This window comes from Stegostoma tigrinum, chromosome 9 (assembly GCF_030684315.1).
Source record: "Stegostoma tigrinum isolate sSteTig4 chromosome 9, sSteTig4.hap1, whole genome shotgun sequence".
In the NCBI taxonomy this organism is placed as follows: domain Eukaryota; kingdom Metazoa; phylum Chordata; class Chondrichthyes; order Orectolobiformes; family Stegostomatidae; genus Stegostoma; species Stegostoma tigrinum.
The window spans coordinates 16,526,881-16,542,543 of NC_081362.1; the positions used below are offsets into that span (position 1 = coordinate 16,526,881).

Here is a 15,663-nt window from a genome sequence, read left to right on the forward strand (position 1 = left end):
CCTGAAAACATCCAACGTTTTGGCCAGATATGATGAGAATTTCAAATCGGTCCAGGAGCTAGTAGGTGAATTGGCCATGCTAAATCACCCATAGTGCCCAAAGCTGTTTAAGTTAGGTGTGTTAGACATGGGAAATGCAGGGCTGGGAGAATGGGTCTGGGTGGGATACGCCTCGGAGCTGTTGGACTGAATGGCCTGTTTCCACACTGTAAGGATTCTATGATTCTATAAGTTGGTGAGGACAGGGAGTGACAGAATGATGGGGCGAGACGTAGTTCTGGAGAGAAATTTCTGCACTTTATAAATGGAACATGAGTACACCCTGAGCAGCAGCCGTTCGCAAAGAATGCAGTGAATGGAGTAAGAAAAAATGGGAGCACTGAACAATCGATTCTTCCTGAGAAACAACTCCTTCTGCACTGCAGATCACTTGCTGCAAAGATTGTTCGACAATTACTCTGTGCCTGTTGGGCCACGCAGTTCGACTCAGTGCAAAAATCATCAGCAATTTCAGAAATCATCCTAGTCCTTACAACTTGCAGATTCTGTGAGGCTCGCGTGTGAAACTGAATCTGAAAGCCAAGGTCTCTGTTAAAGAACATTAGTTGGACCACAGTTAAACATGGGGAAATCAACTTGCCAAGCAAACATCGCTGTGTAACATCAGAATGAAAACAGTACTCTATGGGATTTGCTAATGGCTGATCACTGGCTATGATTATTGCTGTTGCCAAGGTAATGGCTGCAATTGGACAATAATTGAAACACATCCTGGTTTATCCAACACAAACAAACCTTCGACAAAATCACACAGGTAAGATTGAGCAAACTGGCTGTCCTGCTCATTCCTCTGTTACCATGACAAGTAGTACCAACAGATTATAGCCAGCTCGTTACCTTGAATGCTTCTCTTGAAAAAGGCTTTACAGCCTTCGCATGACCAGACTCCATAGTGATAGCCCGAGGCGTAATCACTGCACACCGCACAGTACCGCGTCTCCTTGCTGGATTCTAGTGTGCCTGCAGACGGGCTGCTTTGCTCGCTGGTGCTGGAGAGATGGTCATTCACTCGCTGGCGTCTGTTGTCACTGTTAATTCTGTGGAAGGACAACAAGAATGGAAGCACAGGGTGAGACACAGCACCTGAGCAAATACGACAAGTCCCTCAGGACGGTGTTCCCATCTCACACCTAACAAGTTGCTGGAACATGAATCAATCTGTTACATAGGAACAAAGGGTCAAGCCTAGTCTATTTGGTCCATCCTGGTTCCTGAGTGAAGCAGACTATCATTAACTGTAGATTAGCCCTTGGTCAGCGTTTCGGGAAGAACTACAGCCTCTACTCATTTTGTGTGTGATCACTTGTGCTATCTGTAAATAAAAACTGCAGTTTGGAATTGTCTGCTTACCTGCCCTACTGGACAGTAGCAATCTGTGCATATTCCAGGTGGGCACTGGGGTCAGGGTAACAGTGACATGGACAGAGCGCTTAAATGTAACGAAACTAAGGACAGATAAAGCATTTGGCCTGGTGGCTAAATGGCGACGAGGGTGAGAGAATGGGATTGTGTGTACAAGGAAGTGTCAAGCCATGCTGGCCATGAGGGGCATGGATTTATGGCTGCTTTGCCATCATAATGCCAGCGAGGAACAATGCCAGACTGCCAATAAATGTCCAGGCGCACAGTGGGCCTCGTAAAGATGGCATGGTTTGCTGATCTTCTGGCAGACATCTGCCGAGTGGTGAGTTGTTCTGGGAATGGAGTGTGGTAAGATGATGCCAGGATCAGGTAAGGGATTCACCTTAAGGGTAGGGTGGGTATTTAATGAGGCGAGTTTTGTAAGATACAGTGAGGAAACTTGCCAAGCCTCATGATGAAAACTCCTCTAAAACGCTTGACACAACAGGCACTTAGCCAAAAAAAATGTAAAATGCAGTCCAGAATCTCTTTCACAAAGCAGTGTTGGTTCTATTGGATTACATTGTGATTTTCTAAGTATCCTGCCATAACCTCGATAATAATGGATTCCAGAACCTTCCTTATGACAGATGACTTATGGTTTCCTGTTTTCTGCGTCCCTCCTTTCTTGAATAAAGTTGTTACATTTGCTATTTTCCGATTCCCTGGGGTCCTTCCAGAATCATGGGAATTTTGGAAGATTACAGTAAACGTATCCCTGATCAGTACTGTTCACTCTTTTAAGATTCCAGCTTGTAGGTAATCCGGACCTGGGCACTGCTGTTTAATTTTGTAAGTCTTGACCTGCTGCTGTTCAACTTCTGCCCAATTTTGATCGGATTTATCATTGTGGCCAAGAAGCATTGTGACATAACAGTGAAACAGTTTTAAATTGTATGAAATGATAGGTAAAAATTATTACACAAACCGACAGAAGGTATTATCACTTTTCACAACACCATTTGAGGCCATTTGGCCCATTGTGCTGCTGTCAGCACTTGGAAAGAGCTATCCAGTTAGTTCCTGCATTTTCAAGTCCCACTCATGTTTCCATCTCAAGTACGAATGTTACTGTTTTTACAGTCATAAAAAATGGACTATCAGCATTCAACTGATTTGAATATCTACCTGCGCTAAAAATGGATTAATAGAAGAGAAATAGTGAACTAACATGGCTGCTGTGGTCACCTGACCAGGTTGAGTCAAGCTCATGAAGCCCATCAGTGAACACGGGCAGTTTAAGCCAAAGTTAACATGGTTTTAATAGACACTGAAACTTAGATCTGTATCTCCCATTTTTTTGAAGTTAAATCATTGATATAAAAGGTTGTCTGTGGAGTATTCAAATTAGAAGTAGAGTCAGGAATACCCAAATGAACCTTGGTCAACGGCTGCTGCAGAGCAGAGACAAGTAAAAATGGGATTGTGAGCAAGGACTGGAAGATGCTATCTTTGCCTCTCTCTCTACAACTCAAAAGTCAGTGATAACAAAGTGTGGAGCTGGATGAACACAGCAGGCCAAGCAGCATCTTAGGAGCACAAAAGCTGACATTTCACGCCTAGACCCTTCATCAGAAAAGCTTTTCTGATGAAGAGTCTAGGCCCGAAACGTCAGCTTTTGTGCTCCTTAGATGCTGCTTGGCCTGCTGTGTTCATCCAGCTCCACACTTTGTTATCTCAGATTCTCCAGAATCTGCAGTTCCCATTATCTCTGATCACACCTCAAAAGTCAGTGCCTGGCTCAAAATCAAATTGGAAAATCCATTGCTCACTGAGAAACCAAGGTTATATGTGAGCTTCGTGCCTTCTGAGAGAATAGGACAACTGTTAGGACCCAGATTCCACTCTTGTAGCTTAAGGAATCTTTAGATAGTCTCTGATCTGCAACTGCTGGTACCATCCTGTCTGTATAGACTCTCTGCTGCTCTCCTCCACCTTTTGAGTTATTACCTTGTGTTTGCATCTGTGTCTCATGTCACATTTACTTGTTCTCAAGTTTAATACATAACAAAATTCCACACCCTATCACCTAAATATAGCTTGGGCTTGGTTCTCCTTCATTTTTTTCAAAATCTGGTTAACCGAGTTTAATGAACTGTGATAGCTTCATGCTAAAAAAGAAACAAAAATATCTTTTGTGGCTGACTGAGACGTTTTAAAAAGAAGGGACTCAATCATCCCCCTCAACTGAAGAGAACATAATGGAATCTATACTTGCATCATGGCTAGAAGCAAGATAATTGCAGCAATATGTTCCACATTGTACCAACACATCACATAAAGGAAATTGTTTGCATATTGCTGTGGGTTCTATGACCAATTGCTCTAAACATATCACTCCTGATTACTAATCATCCTGCCTGTCAAATGGCTTCTCCCATTAAACTCCATCAAAACTCTTGCAAAATTACCAATTGTCCATCTCAATTAGTCCATGTTGGTCTATACCCTCTTCACAACAAGAAAGTCTAATCTAAACACATTTATTTGCTCAGTTCCCACATCTCCTCAGCACCCTTGCTTTCACATTTCCAACAAAATTTTGAATATGGATGTAGTTTCTACCTCAAGCACTAATGTCATAAGTGACTTCAACAACCAAGGGATCAGATCAATGCTCTGCAGTTCCACCACATCCAGTTGTGAATGGTGGTGGACAATTTAATGGCTAACAGGAAGTGAAGGAATTACACTATCTCGACAAAGGACATATCAGGGCAAAGGACAATGCTGAAATATTTACAACCATCTTCAGCCAAAGGTGCTGAGTGGCTGATTCATCTTGGCCTCCTTCTGAGCTCCCAAGCATCAAAGATGCCAGTCTTCAGCCAATTCGATTCACTCCACGTGATACCAAGAAACAGTTGGAAGTGCTGGAAAGCACAATGGCCATGACAGTATTCCATCAATAATACTGAAAATTTGTGCTTTAGAATTAACCGTGTCCCTAGCCCAAGCTGTTCCAGTTCATCTACAAAGTCCAATATTTACCCCGCAGGGTGGGAAATTTCTCACGGTATGTCCCATCCACAAAAAACAAGACAAATTCAACCCAGCCAGTTAGCATACAATCAGTCTACTCTCAATCATCAGCAAAGTGATGGAAGGAATTGTCAATGGTGCCATCGAGTAACACTTGCAGAGGATTAACCTGTTAGCTGACACTCAGTCTGTTACAGCCTCTCAGTCCTGACTTCATTACAGCCTTGAGCCAAATGTGGGCGAAAGAACTGAACTCCAGCAGTGAGGCAAGAGTGACTGTGCCTGACATCAAGGCTGTGTTTGATTGAGCATGGTGCTGAGGAGCACGCATAAGACTGGAGTCAATGACAGTCAAGAGGAAATTTCTCTGATGGTTAGAATCCCACCCAGCACAAAGAAGATGGTCATGATCGTTGGCTGTCAGTCACTCTCAGCTCCATGGTCCCTGCAGGAGTTCCTCAGGACAGTGTCCTAGGCACCACCATCATCAGCTGCTTCGTCAATGACCTTCCCTCATCATAAGGTCAGAAGTAGGGATGTTCGCCAATGGCTGCACAATGTTCAGCACCATTCGCAGCTCCTCAGATGCCAGAGCAGTTCATATTCAAATGCAGCAAGACCTGGACAATCCTGGTTTTGGCTGACAAGCAATGCTTGTATTGCACATATGCCAGGCAATAGCCATCTCCTGCAGGGGAGGATCTAAACATTGCCCCATGACATTCAATGCAATTTCCATTGTTGAATCATCCACAACTACATCCTGGGGGAATTACCATTGTCCATAAAATGAACTGGATGTAAATACTAGATAATAAAATGTGAAGCTGGATGAACACAGCAGGCCAAGCAGCATCTCAGGAGCACAAAAGCTGACGTTTCGGGCCTAGACCCTTCATTATTATCTTGGATTCTCCAGCACCTGCAGTTCCCATTATCCCTGGATATAAATACTGCAGTTAAAAGACCAAGTCAGAAGCTAGGAATTTATGTCGCAAGTAATTCACCTTTTGTTTCCCCAGTACAGTCCTACAAGGCACAAGTCAGGAGTATGATAGAATACTCTTCACTTACCTGGATGAGTGCAGCTCCATCAATACTCCAGAAGCTTGACACCATTCAAACTTCAAATTGCCCTTCACCACTTGCATAGTGGCAACAATGTGTACATCTACAACAAGCCCTGAGGTAACTCATCAAGCTCTCTTTGACAGCGCTTTCTAAACCTGTAAAGTCAGCACCTAGAAAGACCAGGGCAGCAGGTGCAATGGTACATCACAACCTCCAAGTTCCCCTCAAAGACGCAAGTCATTCTGATTTGGAAATATATCACCGTTCTTTCACTGTTACTGAGTTGAAGTCTTGCATCTCACTTCCTAACAACACTGTTGGTGTCCCTAAACTCCACAAACTACAGTGGTTCAAGAAGGAGGCTCATCACCACCTTCTCTTGGGCAATTAGGGATTGCCAATAAATGCTGGCGTTACCAGCAGTGCCCATTTCCCATGAATGTACGAATGAAAACTTCCACAGATTCACAACTGTGTGCGAAGGCAGATGGAAGTTAATGCATTGAGTGGTGATAAACTTTGGCAGAAGACATAGGGAGAGCTCTATAGACTTAAGGGTGGAGTCATAAGGCATGTACCGGACAGAGGGATCTTTGGAGATGGAGGGACATTTGAGAGAGGAGTACAACAACAAAGTCATTTTTCTGAAACGTTCTGAAACATTCGTAAGGCCGCAACTAGAACACTGCATTCAGTTCGAGACGTGACACTTTAGCAAGGATGTGAGCATCCTTGAAATCACATCAAACATTAGGCATTATGTTCTAAATAGCTACCATATGGCATTGTAAACGTGCTGCTGTTTCTTAAACAAGTCAATTATTATAAACTATTATATTCTGATTCTATCAGAATATCTGTTGCTGAAAACAGAGACATGCCATTGAAGGTTTTCAATTTGCATTCATCAGAATAGATGCAAGAATGCCAAATTTCAAAGATAACAACAGCTAATACTGCATGAAGAAGGGTGCTGATTCGTTGCCAAGTTGCTTCTGATTTGTCGATCCAGGAATAATGTGCCAGGGAGTTTTTGCTTTTGTTTAGCTCAGAAAATCCACAATATATCTGCAGATTCTTGCGTCCTGCAGACGTCTGGATCCTCAGCACGAATATATGTGGCTTCTAACAAGCATAAATGCGGCACCTTATGAACCCAACTGATCATCCTACAATGGTTGTTTAGGTAGTTCTTAGCACAGTCAAGATTGTTCAGCAAGGGCTGTCCAATCGTGAAATTGTAGGTAAATGCGATTAATTTACACTGGTCAGATCATTACCACTATTTATCATACATGCTCATTAATAGGCATAAAACTGCCACTTGTAGACATGAAAAATGTGCATTTTACCTCAAATTACCATGAAAAATAAATTTTCTCAAAAATGTGTACAATGGGTAAACTTTTCAACAGCAACATGAGTGGTATTTTCAAATGCAAGATGCTGCCATCGCGTCAAAAAAATGTTTTGCTACCATGTTAATGTGCAATAAGGTATTAAAATTTCAGTGATCCCAGATAATGTAACGATTGAGTGATCATATGGAACAGCATATCCTTTGAGCTGTTCACAATGGACAGAGCATTAGTTGTAATTAACCACTAGGTAATGCGTAAAGTTTGGTGTGATTTCAAGGATGTTCACATTCTTGCTAAAGTGTCATGGCTCAAACTGAATGCGGCGCTCTAGTTACAGCCTTATGAAAGTTTCAGAATAATGTCTTTGCTGTTGTACTCCTCTATCAAATGTCCCTCCACCTCTAAATAACATGAACTGCCAGATCCCTCTGTCTTGTACATGCTTTATTACTCCATCCTTAAGTCTATAAAGCTCTCCCTATCTCTCCTGCCAAAATGCATCATTGCCCACTCCTCTGCATTAAATTCTATCTGCTGCATTGCTTGCGATTTCTGCTCACCTGCCTATGTCCTGTAGAACCTCTTTTCTCTAAAAGCAAATCCGATCCTATAGAAAATGTAAGTGGCCGATCAAAACGTAAAACCATTCACTCTTCCCCTGAGGTTTAAAAGATTTATAGCTCCAGACATAGATCATCTAAACACAACCCAAGTAGGAATGGACTCAATGAATGAGTGGGATGGCTATTTGTGAACATAGAACATAGAACATAGAACACTACAGCATAGTACAGCCACAATGTTGTGCTGACCTATTATCCTACCTTAAGATCAAGCTACCCCACATACCCTTCATTTAACTATCATCCATGTGCCTATCCAAGAGTCCCTTAAATGTAGCTAATGTGTCTGACTCTATTACCAACCCTGGCAGTACATTCCATTAACCCACTACTCCCTGTGTAAAGAACCTACCTCTGATATCTCCCCTACACGTTCCTCCAATCACCTTAAAATTATGTCTCTTTGTAATAGTCATTTCCGCCCTGGGAAAATGTCTCTGACTATCCACTCTATCTATGCCTCTCATCACATTGTACGCCTCTATAAGTCGCCTCTCGTCCTTCTTCACTCCAATGTGAAAAGCCCAAGCCCCCTCAACTTTTCCTCATATGATCTGCCCTCCAGTCCAGGCAGCACCCTGGTAAATCTCCTCTGCACCCTCACTAAAGTTTCCACATCCTTCTCATAATGAGGCAACCAGAACTGAACACAGTATTCCAAGTGCAGTCTAACCAAGGTTTTATAGAGCTGCAGCATATCCTCGTGGCTCTTAAACTCAGTTCCCCAACCAATGAAAGCCAGCACACCGTATGCTTCCTTAACAACCCTGTCAATTTGGGTAGCAACTTTGAGGGACCTATGGATGCACACACCAAGATCCCTCTGTTCCTCCACACTGCCAAGAAGCCTACCATTAACCCTGAAGTCTGCATTCAAATTCGACCTTCCAAAATGAATCACTTCACACTTTTCTGGGTTGAATTCCATCTGCCACTTCTTTGCCCAGCTCTGCATCCTGCCAATGTCCTGTTGCAACCTACAACAGCCCTCCATACTGTCCACAACTCCTCCAACCTTTGTGTCATCGGCAAACTTACTAACGCACCCTTCCACTTCCTCATACAAGTCATTTATAAAGATCACAAAGAGCAGAGATCCCAGCACAGATCCCTGAGGAACACCACTGGTCAGTGAGTTCCAGGCTCAATACTTTCCATCTACTACCACCTTCTGTCTTCTATGGACAGCCAATTCTATATCATGCCGCCAGAGTTCCCTGAATCCCATGGCCCCTTACTTTCTGAATGAGCCTACCATGGGGAACCTTATCAAATAACTTGTTAAAATCCATATACGTCTCATCCACTGCTCTGCCTTCATTAATATGTTTTGTCACATCCTCAAAGAATTCAGTAAGGCTTGTGAGGCATGACATGCAACATTTAATAGAGTAGGAGAAAGGAGAACAATGTTAAAATATAAATCTCTTTAATTTTCCTTCTTTAAATCAAAATAATTTGAACGACTAGGCTCCAGAATAGCTAAGAAATTAATGGACAGAAGAGTGGCCACTTTGTCTTTTGAGCCTGTTCCCACAATTCAATCAGATCATGCAGATGTAGTAGGGACTGTCAAGGCTGGAGTCTGAGATAACACAGTGTGGAGCTGGATGAACACAGCAGGCCAGGCAGCATCAGAGGAGCAGGAAAGTTGACGTTTCGGGTCTGGAACCTTCTTCAGAAATGAAGAAGGGTCCAGGCCTGAAATGTCAGCTTTCCTGCTGCTGCCTGGCCTGCTGTGTTCATCCAGCTGTACGTCTTGTTATTAGATCAGTTTTAACTCCAACCCCCCACATTTTCTCCTTGATACCCTGATTTAACAAAAAGCTATTCCTTCAGACTTAACCTAGTCTCCACAACTTTAAGGGAGAGGCAGTTCCTGAATCCCTCTATCCACTGTGTTAAACAGTGCTTACTAATTTCACCCTGAAGGGCCTGGCTCTAGTTTTACCATGATGTTGCTTGTTCTGAACTTGACCTGCACAGGAAACTACATTTCTAGTTAGCCTATTAAATCCTTTTATGACTTTGAATGACTTGATCAGGTCAGTCTCCAAGCTTCTAAATTCAAGGAGATGCTCACATTCTTTCATAAAGATAATTTAACCCAGGATGTCCTGACATCTGGATCAGAAAGGCACCACCTCAGCCGACCTATCCTGTCCCTTTTGTCACACATTAACTTCTTTCTTATGTAACTCCACACATGGAGGACCACCTTGCTCCCAGGGCCCGCTTCCCTGGAGATCCTTATGTACACTCCTTGAATTCTGGTGGTTACTAGACGGAATGCTCGTTCAGTTGTTAAATTTAAATCCGAGACAGATAAAAGTTTGACCAGCAAAAGTTGGCCCGTAGGCAGGTGTACAGAGTTAGGCCGCTGAATAGCAGAACAAGCCTGAGGGACTGAATAGCCTGCTCCTGTTCCTGTGTTCTGTAGCTCAATTCCACCTTCACAAGGGCAATTAATGCCTTCCTTGTCAACAAAAAAAATAAACAAAAGCTTCCTTTGTGCCAACAATGTGCTCATCATCAATTAAAAAAACCATTGTTCTCGGTGTGTTTTTGACATTGAGTGTGCAGCAAAGCCTGGGAAACCAAATGCCAGTCACAGAGCAAAGCGACTACCTTTTACATCCTGGCAACAGAATTCCGATTGATAAATGACAAATAAGCTGAACTGTCTCAACCCATCCCAATTCCCCAGAACCATCAAAGGCACAGTCTGCTACAATCCAGTGAGTGAACTGCTGGTCCAAAAGAAAGACGGCAAAAATCCCAAGCTAGAAATACAGGATCACATTCAACACAGGAAAGTAAATACAGTGGACCCGCAAAATATTTGGACAGAGATAGTTAACCAGCAGATGAATGGTGTGTAGGGGAACAAATGTAGACTTTCTACAGAACTGAAGGGCAAATAGGATATAGAGAGATTGAATGATGACCTAGGCAGGTAAAGTAGAAATCATGAAAGAAAGCAGCAAAGCAGAGCAGGCTGCAATGACCCTGTAATCAAAACAGGAAGTGCAAACGTCAAGCACCAAGCCAACGCTCCTCCTGGAAACGCTGGCATATCTGTGTGGCACAGTGACTCAGTAGTTAGCACAGCTGTCTTGCAGTGCCAGAGACCCAGGTTGGATCCCACCGTCAGGCACTGTCTATGTGGACAGCCTCCCACTGTCCAGAAATGTGCAGGTTAAGTGGATTGGCCATGCTAACTTGTTCATAGTGTCGAGGGATGCACAGGCTAGGTGTGTTAGACATGGGAAATGCGGCGTTACAGGGATGTGGTGGTTGGTGGGGGATGATCTTCAGAGGTTCAGTGTGAACTTAATGGGCTGAATGGTCTGTTTCCACAGTGTATTATGATTCTTCCGCACTGATGCAGACAGAGAAAGTGAGCTAACAGTTTAGCGTAGATGTTACTAAGCTCCTCCTCCACGACTTTGCAACTCAGTATGGCAGGACTGCAGAGCAATGTTATTTGTAGGAAACACTCAGCTCTATCTGTAAGTCTGTGTTGAAACTTTACTAGATTGGCACCTCATTTTTAGGTGGCAATACCTTCAATATCCCCTCACCGGGTTCCCTCAGTTTGATGGTAAGAGTGGGGACTATGATAAGGTTACCCACTCACTTAACCCTTTAGTATCATCATCCTCATAGCTTGCTTTAACAAATAACTTTGTACCAACAGAACAATTCACACGCTTTCTTCATCTAAGGCTTCAGTATAATTTGTAAAGAGCTGACATTTGCATGCTGGTCATTGCAACCCACCAGCAGCTACAGCTCACTTATCTCAAATCGACCCACTTATTCCTACTTTGTCCATTAACCAAGAGAAAATTCAGACTAATATGTTACCCTAGTCCCAGGAATCATAACTTTGTATTGTCACCTTTTGTGTTGCACCTTGTTGAATGGCCTTTTGAAAATCCAAATACACTACATCCACCATCTTCCCCTTATGCAACCTCTCATTTACATCTTCAAAATCGCTAACAAGTTTTTCAAACATAATTGTCCTCAAAGAAATTAATGCTGTCTCAGCCCAATCAAAATATGATTTGCCAGGTGTTCAGTTACCATGTCCAGAAACACAGCATTTCCTCCAATACAAGTAGTTCTCCTATAACATGATAATTGCATTCTTGTGTGACTTGCACTGTAGAAAATCGTGTTACAGGGAAATCGCTGTACCAGTACAGCAGGAAGTTCACATTATCCAAACAGTGTCCATTGTTCACCAATTGCATTACAGCCAGCTTGCGTTAACCAAATACGTGTTGTAGCAGAGCCAACTGCAGAGGTGTCTTCCTAAGTGTTTTATCTCTCTCGCATTTCTTGAATATTGGGGGTACATTTGCTACTTTCTAATTCACGAGGAATGTTCTGGATTGTAGGGGATTCAAAAGATCCTAACCACAGCGTCCACTGTTTCTGCAGGCATGTCTTTTGAAAGCATAGGAGGTAGCCAGCAACAGAGGGAGAATGATTAAATCACAGCATAGCTGGTTGTGCTGGAGTATTGATGGGCGCAAGGAGAGTCAGACCAGTTTGCATCATTCTCAAATTTTACTGGGTTGTTTTCCTTCTGGAGATCTGCCAACAGATCCAGTGAATCTGTTGGATTTTAGTCCTTTTGCTTTCTCTGATGCTGCCACTTCGCTAGCACCACTACATTTAAATTTCTCATTTTCACTTGACACTTGGCTCCCAAGTGCATTGTTTGTGTCTTCCACAGATAAAATTGTTTGCTCAAAGTGTCTACTTTTTCCTTGTTTGTCATTAGGAGAAGGCAACCATGTTTACTCTCCCGATACACTGATATACTTATAGAAACTATTACATTCTGTTCTGACTCCCTTGATTCGGGGCATGTAGGGATTTGTTTTATGAGGAGAGATTGGGTAAGGGAGGCTCACACTCATTGGATTAAAGAGGAATGAGCGGGAGACCTCATTGAAATGTATAAGATTCTTAGGGGCTGATCAGGGGCTCCCCTTGTGGGAGAATTCAAGATCAGGGGTCATAATCTCAGCAAATCTGTGGGATTCTTACCTGCAGAGGGCAGTGACGGTTCAATCATTAGGTGCCTTCTAGGCTGAGGTGGATCGATTTTTAATCATTCAGGAAATGCAGACGTTCTGTGGAAAGTGGAGTTGAAGACTAACAGATCAGTTGTGATCTCATTGAATGGCAGAGCGGATCCAATGGGCTGAATGGCCTACTTCTGCTCCTACAACTTATGGTCTTCTGGTTTTTTTATGGCTGGGATCTTCTCGTTTTCAATTTGAGTCTAAGAGCGGGACAGTTTCCAGAAGAGAAAACCCACAAAGAAAGCCCCCTGGATCTTCTGGCGAGTAGGCAGCTGTTCGCTGGGCGGTGAGCTCTGTGACAGCATTCAGACTGTGGACCAGGACATCCCACCAACCAAAATCAGCGCCTGGCACTTCCAGAAGACCTCAGAGATGACCAAGGCTACTGCTGGGGCAATAGTCCCGGTGACTTCTAGACTGGAAGACCACCGATGGGAAAGGTAAGTATTGTTTTGCGGTGGGGGGGGGAGCGCAGTGTAGATCGAAGGGAGGGCTGAGAAATCAGACAGGAGCAATGACAGTGCCAAGAGGTGATTGAACACGAAGCCAGGGGTGGTCTACCCTCTGCCCTGAATCCATTCCCTCCCACCCTGAGCAGATTCGTTCAGAGACCACGCTGCCCAAGACCGCAACCAACAGTCCTGGCCACACTGGATAAACAGTTGGGCAGGTCAAATCTTTCTCATTGTGCCGGGAGTTGAAATGATTGCAGCCCAGATGGGATGAGGCTGTTAAATGGTCATGAGTTGAGGATATAAGGGCCACAATTCACAGCACGGCAGGAAAGTAAAGTTCAGAATTTCCCGTCTAGAACTTAACTGGAAGGATGAGTGATTGTTACTGTCACGATCCTATCTCATTAAGATTATGTCCAACCTCAGCCACAGCTCTCTACATAGTTTACTCCTCTGTCCTATTTTGGCATTATCAATTTCTCAGTTATCATGTGCAAATTAAAATGCTCCCTAAGGCTGACCACTCTTTCCAACAACATTATAAGCCTCTTCCTTTGATATGACACCATGGTTAACTTACCCTGTGCACCAATCTCACGTCTGTAGGATGTTATTCCTTCAGGAAACATTTATTTGTTGCAAAATAATTCATTAATTCTCTAAACTGCTTGTCACTGCCTGCCTACAGTGATATCTTTTTATTTCTCAATCTACCTTAGCCAACTCGCTCCTCATGTCTAAGTAACATTCTTGATTCAGATCGAAGACGATAGTTTCAGGCTGAACTGAATCACTCTTAAAATCAGAATCAAATTGTTGCATGTTATTACTCTTCCTCAGATGCTTATTTATTGCAAGATTATTCTTTAAAACCAGTTCGATACAAGTGCAGAAAAGCACCAATAGCACAGATTTAGTGTGCCTTTTTAACTGTTGTAGTTTATTGAGAGTCTGGGTCCTCACGTTTACCCCATGCTTATGGAGTGTTTACCTCAAGTTACAGATAACCAATTGTCTCTAGTGTCAGAGTCATACAGTACAGAAACAAATCCTTTGGTCCAATGTATCCATGCCAGTCGGGTTTTCCAAATTAATTAGTCCTATTTGCCTGTGTTTGGTCCTTGGGTAGTGTCACAGAACAGTGTTCAGGTACATAATTCTTTGACGTTCACATCACATATAGATAGGGTGATTGAGAAGGTATTTAGCCTGCTTGCCTTCATCGCTCAAACATTTGAGGATAGGAGTTGGAACAATATGTTGAGCTTGTACAGGACATTGGTGAGGCCACTTCTGAAGTATTGTGTCTAGTTCTGGTCACCCTGTTGCAGGAAGGATATTATTAAGCTGGAGGGAGTTCAGAAGAGAGTCACCAGGATGTTGCTGGGAATGGAGTGTTTGAGAAATAAGGAGAGGCTGGATAGGCTGGGACCTTTTTCACTGGAGTGCAGGAGGTTGAGGGGGGAGCTTATAGAGGTTTATAAAATCATGAGGGGTAGAGAGGAAAGGTGAATGGTAGGCATCAGGAAGTTCCCATTGAAAAACGTACTCACTTATAGCGCACTGAGATGGCACCAATGCCTTGGTGAAGAGCCCCTTTCCTGGGTGCATGTCAAAATGTTAAATGTTGGCATGCTACTGGCACACAGAAGGCATCAGCACTGAGGCTGCCTTTGTCCCAATCCCATCTTCACACCAATATATTCCACACAGAGGAAGCCGGATAGTGATGAAGTAATGATGATCTGTGTCGTTTCGCACTTCCTTTACTCCCAGCCCAGAGGACCTGTGGTAATCTGTATTCCCCCATATGCCCCCAGACCCACCTAGGCCTTATTTCAGTGTGGACTGAAACTGGGATCACCTGCACAGTTTGAGTAATCAGTCAACCCAGCGTGAGGAAGTGGGATTTTAGCAACAGGTTCTGGGGGATTTGGCAGGCTGACACCGCTGGTCTCTCACTATCCCAGCCACAGGGTAGGGTGGCTAGGGGGATGTGTCCCAGTGGGTTTTCACTGAAACCGCTGGGAAGCCCAGGCAGTGTGTCCCTTCACAAGGACAGAAGGAGAAAGCAATGGGGGAGGTTCACTTGATGCTCACCCAGTTCATTGTGGAAAGGCTGATGGGGTGGAGGTTGGGGGGGGGGGGGGGGGGGGTGCGGCATCAGTGAAGGAGAGAGATCCAGAATACCATAGCTCACATTCCATGGGATGGAAGCCATAGTGAGGAGAATAGTTCAAGGCAAATCAATATAAAGAAACGATCATGTTACAAAAGCATATCCTGATCTAAGAGGACCTGTTGTGCTCTCCAGCCAGCTCTTGACAATCAATAGCTCATCCACTATCTGTCTCAGTTGCACATGCTGGGGCCAAATGCCCCCATTTCTATTGTGTCTTGTTCTGTCCATCCCCAGGTACACCAGGGCATTTCCACCCCACATTCCAATGTGTAGACAAAGAGTCACAACAGAACAGAATAGAGTTCAGGCGACACAGGGAGTTGATCTCATTGTGAAGAACCACCTAAAATTGCACCATGACAGTGAATCATCAAAACTCTAACACAGAAAGAGACCGTTTGGACCACAGTACCTGTGCTAGCT

General features: G+C 43.6%; 1 protein-coding gene across 2 annotated transcripts in view; it reads right to left on the reverse strand.

The window, feature by feature from the left end:
- Positions 1-15,663, reverse strand: part of esr1 (estrogen receptor 1) — a 248,960-nt gene that overhangs the window by 231,128 nt on the left and 2,169 nt on the right. For both annotated transcript variants that reach the window (XM_048535896.2, XM_059648375.1), the window contains exon 2: positions 898-1,097. In XM_048535896.2, coding sequence (XP_048391853.1) covers positions 898-1,097 — 200 coding nt within the window. The remainder of the gene's footprint in view (positions 1-897; positions 1,098-15,663) is intronic.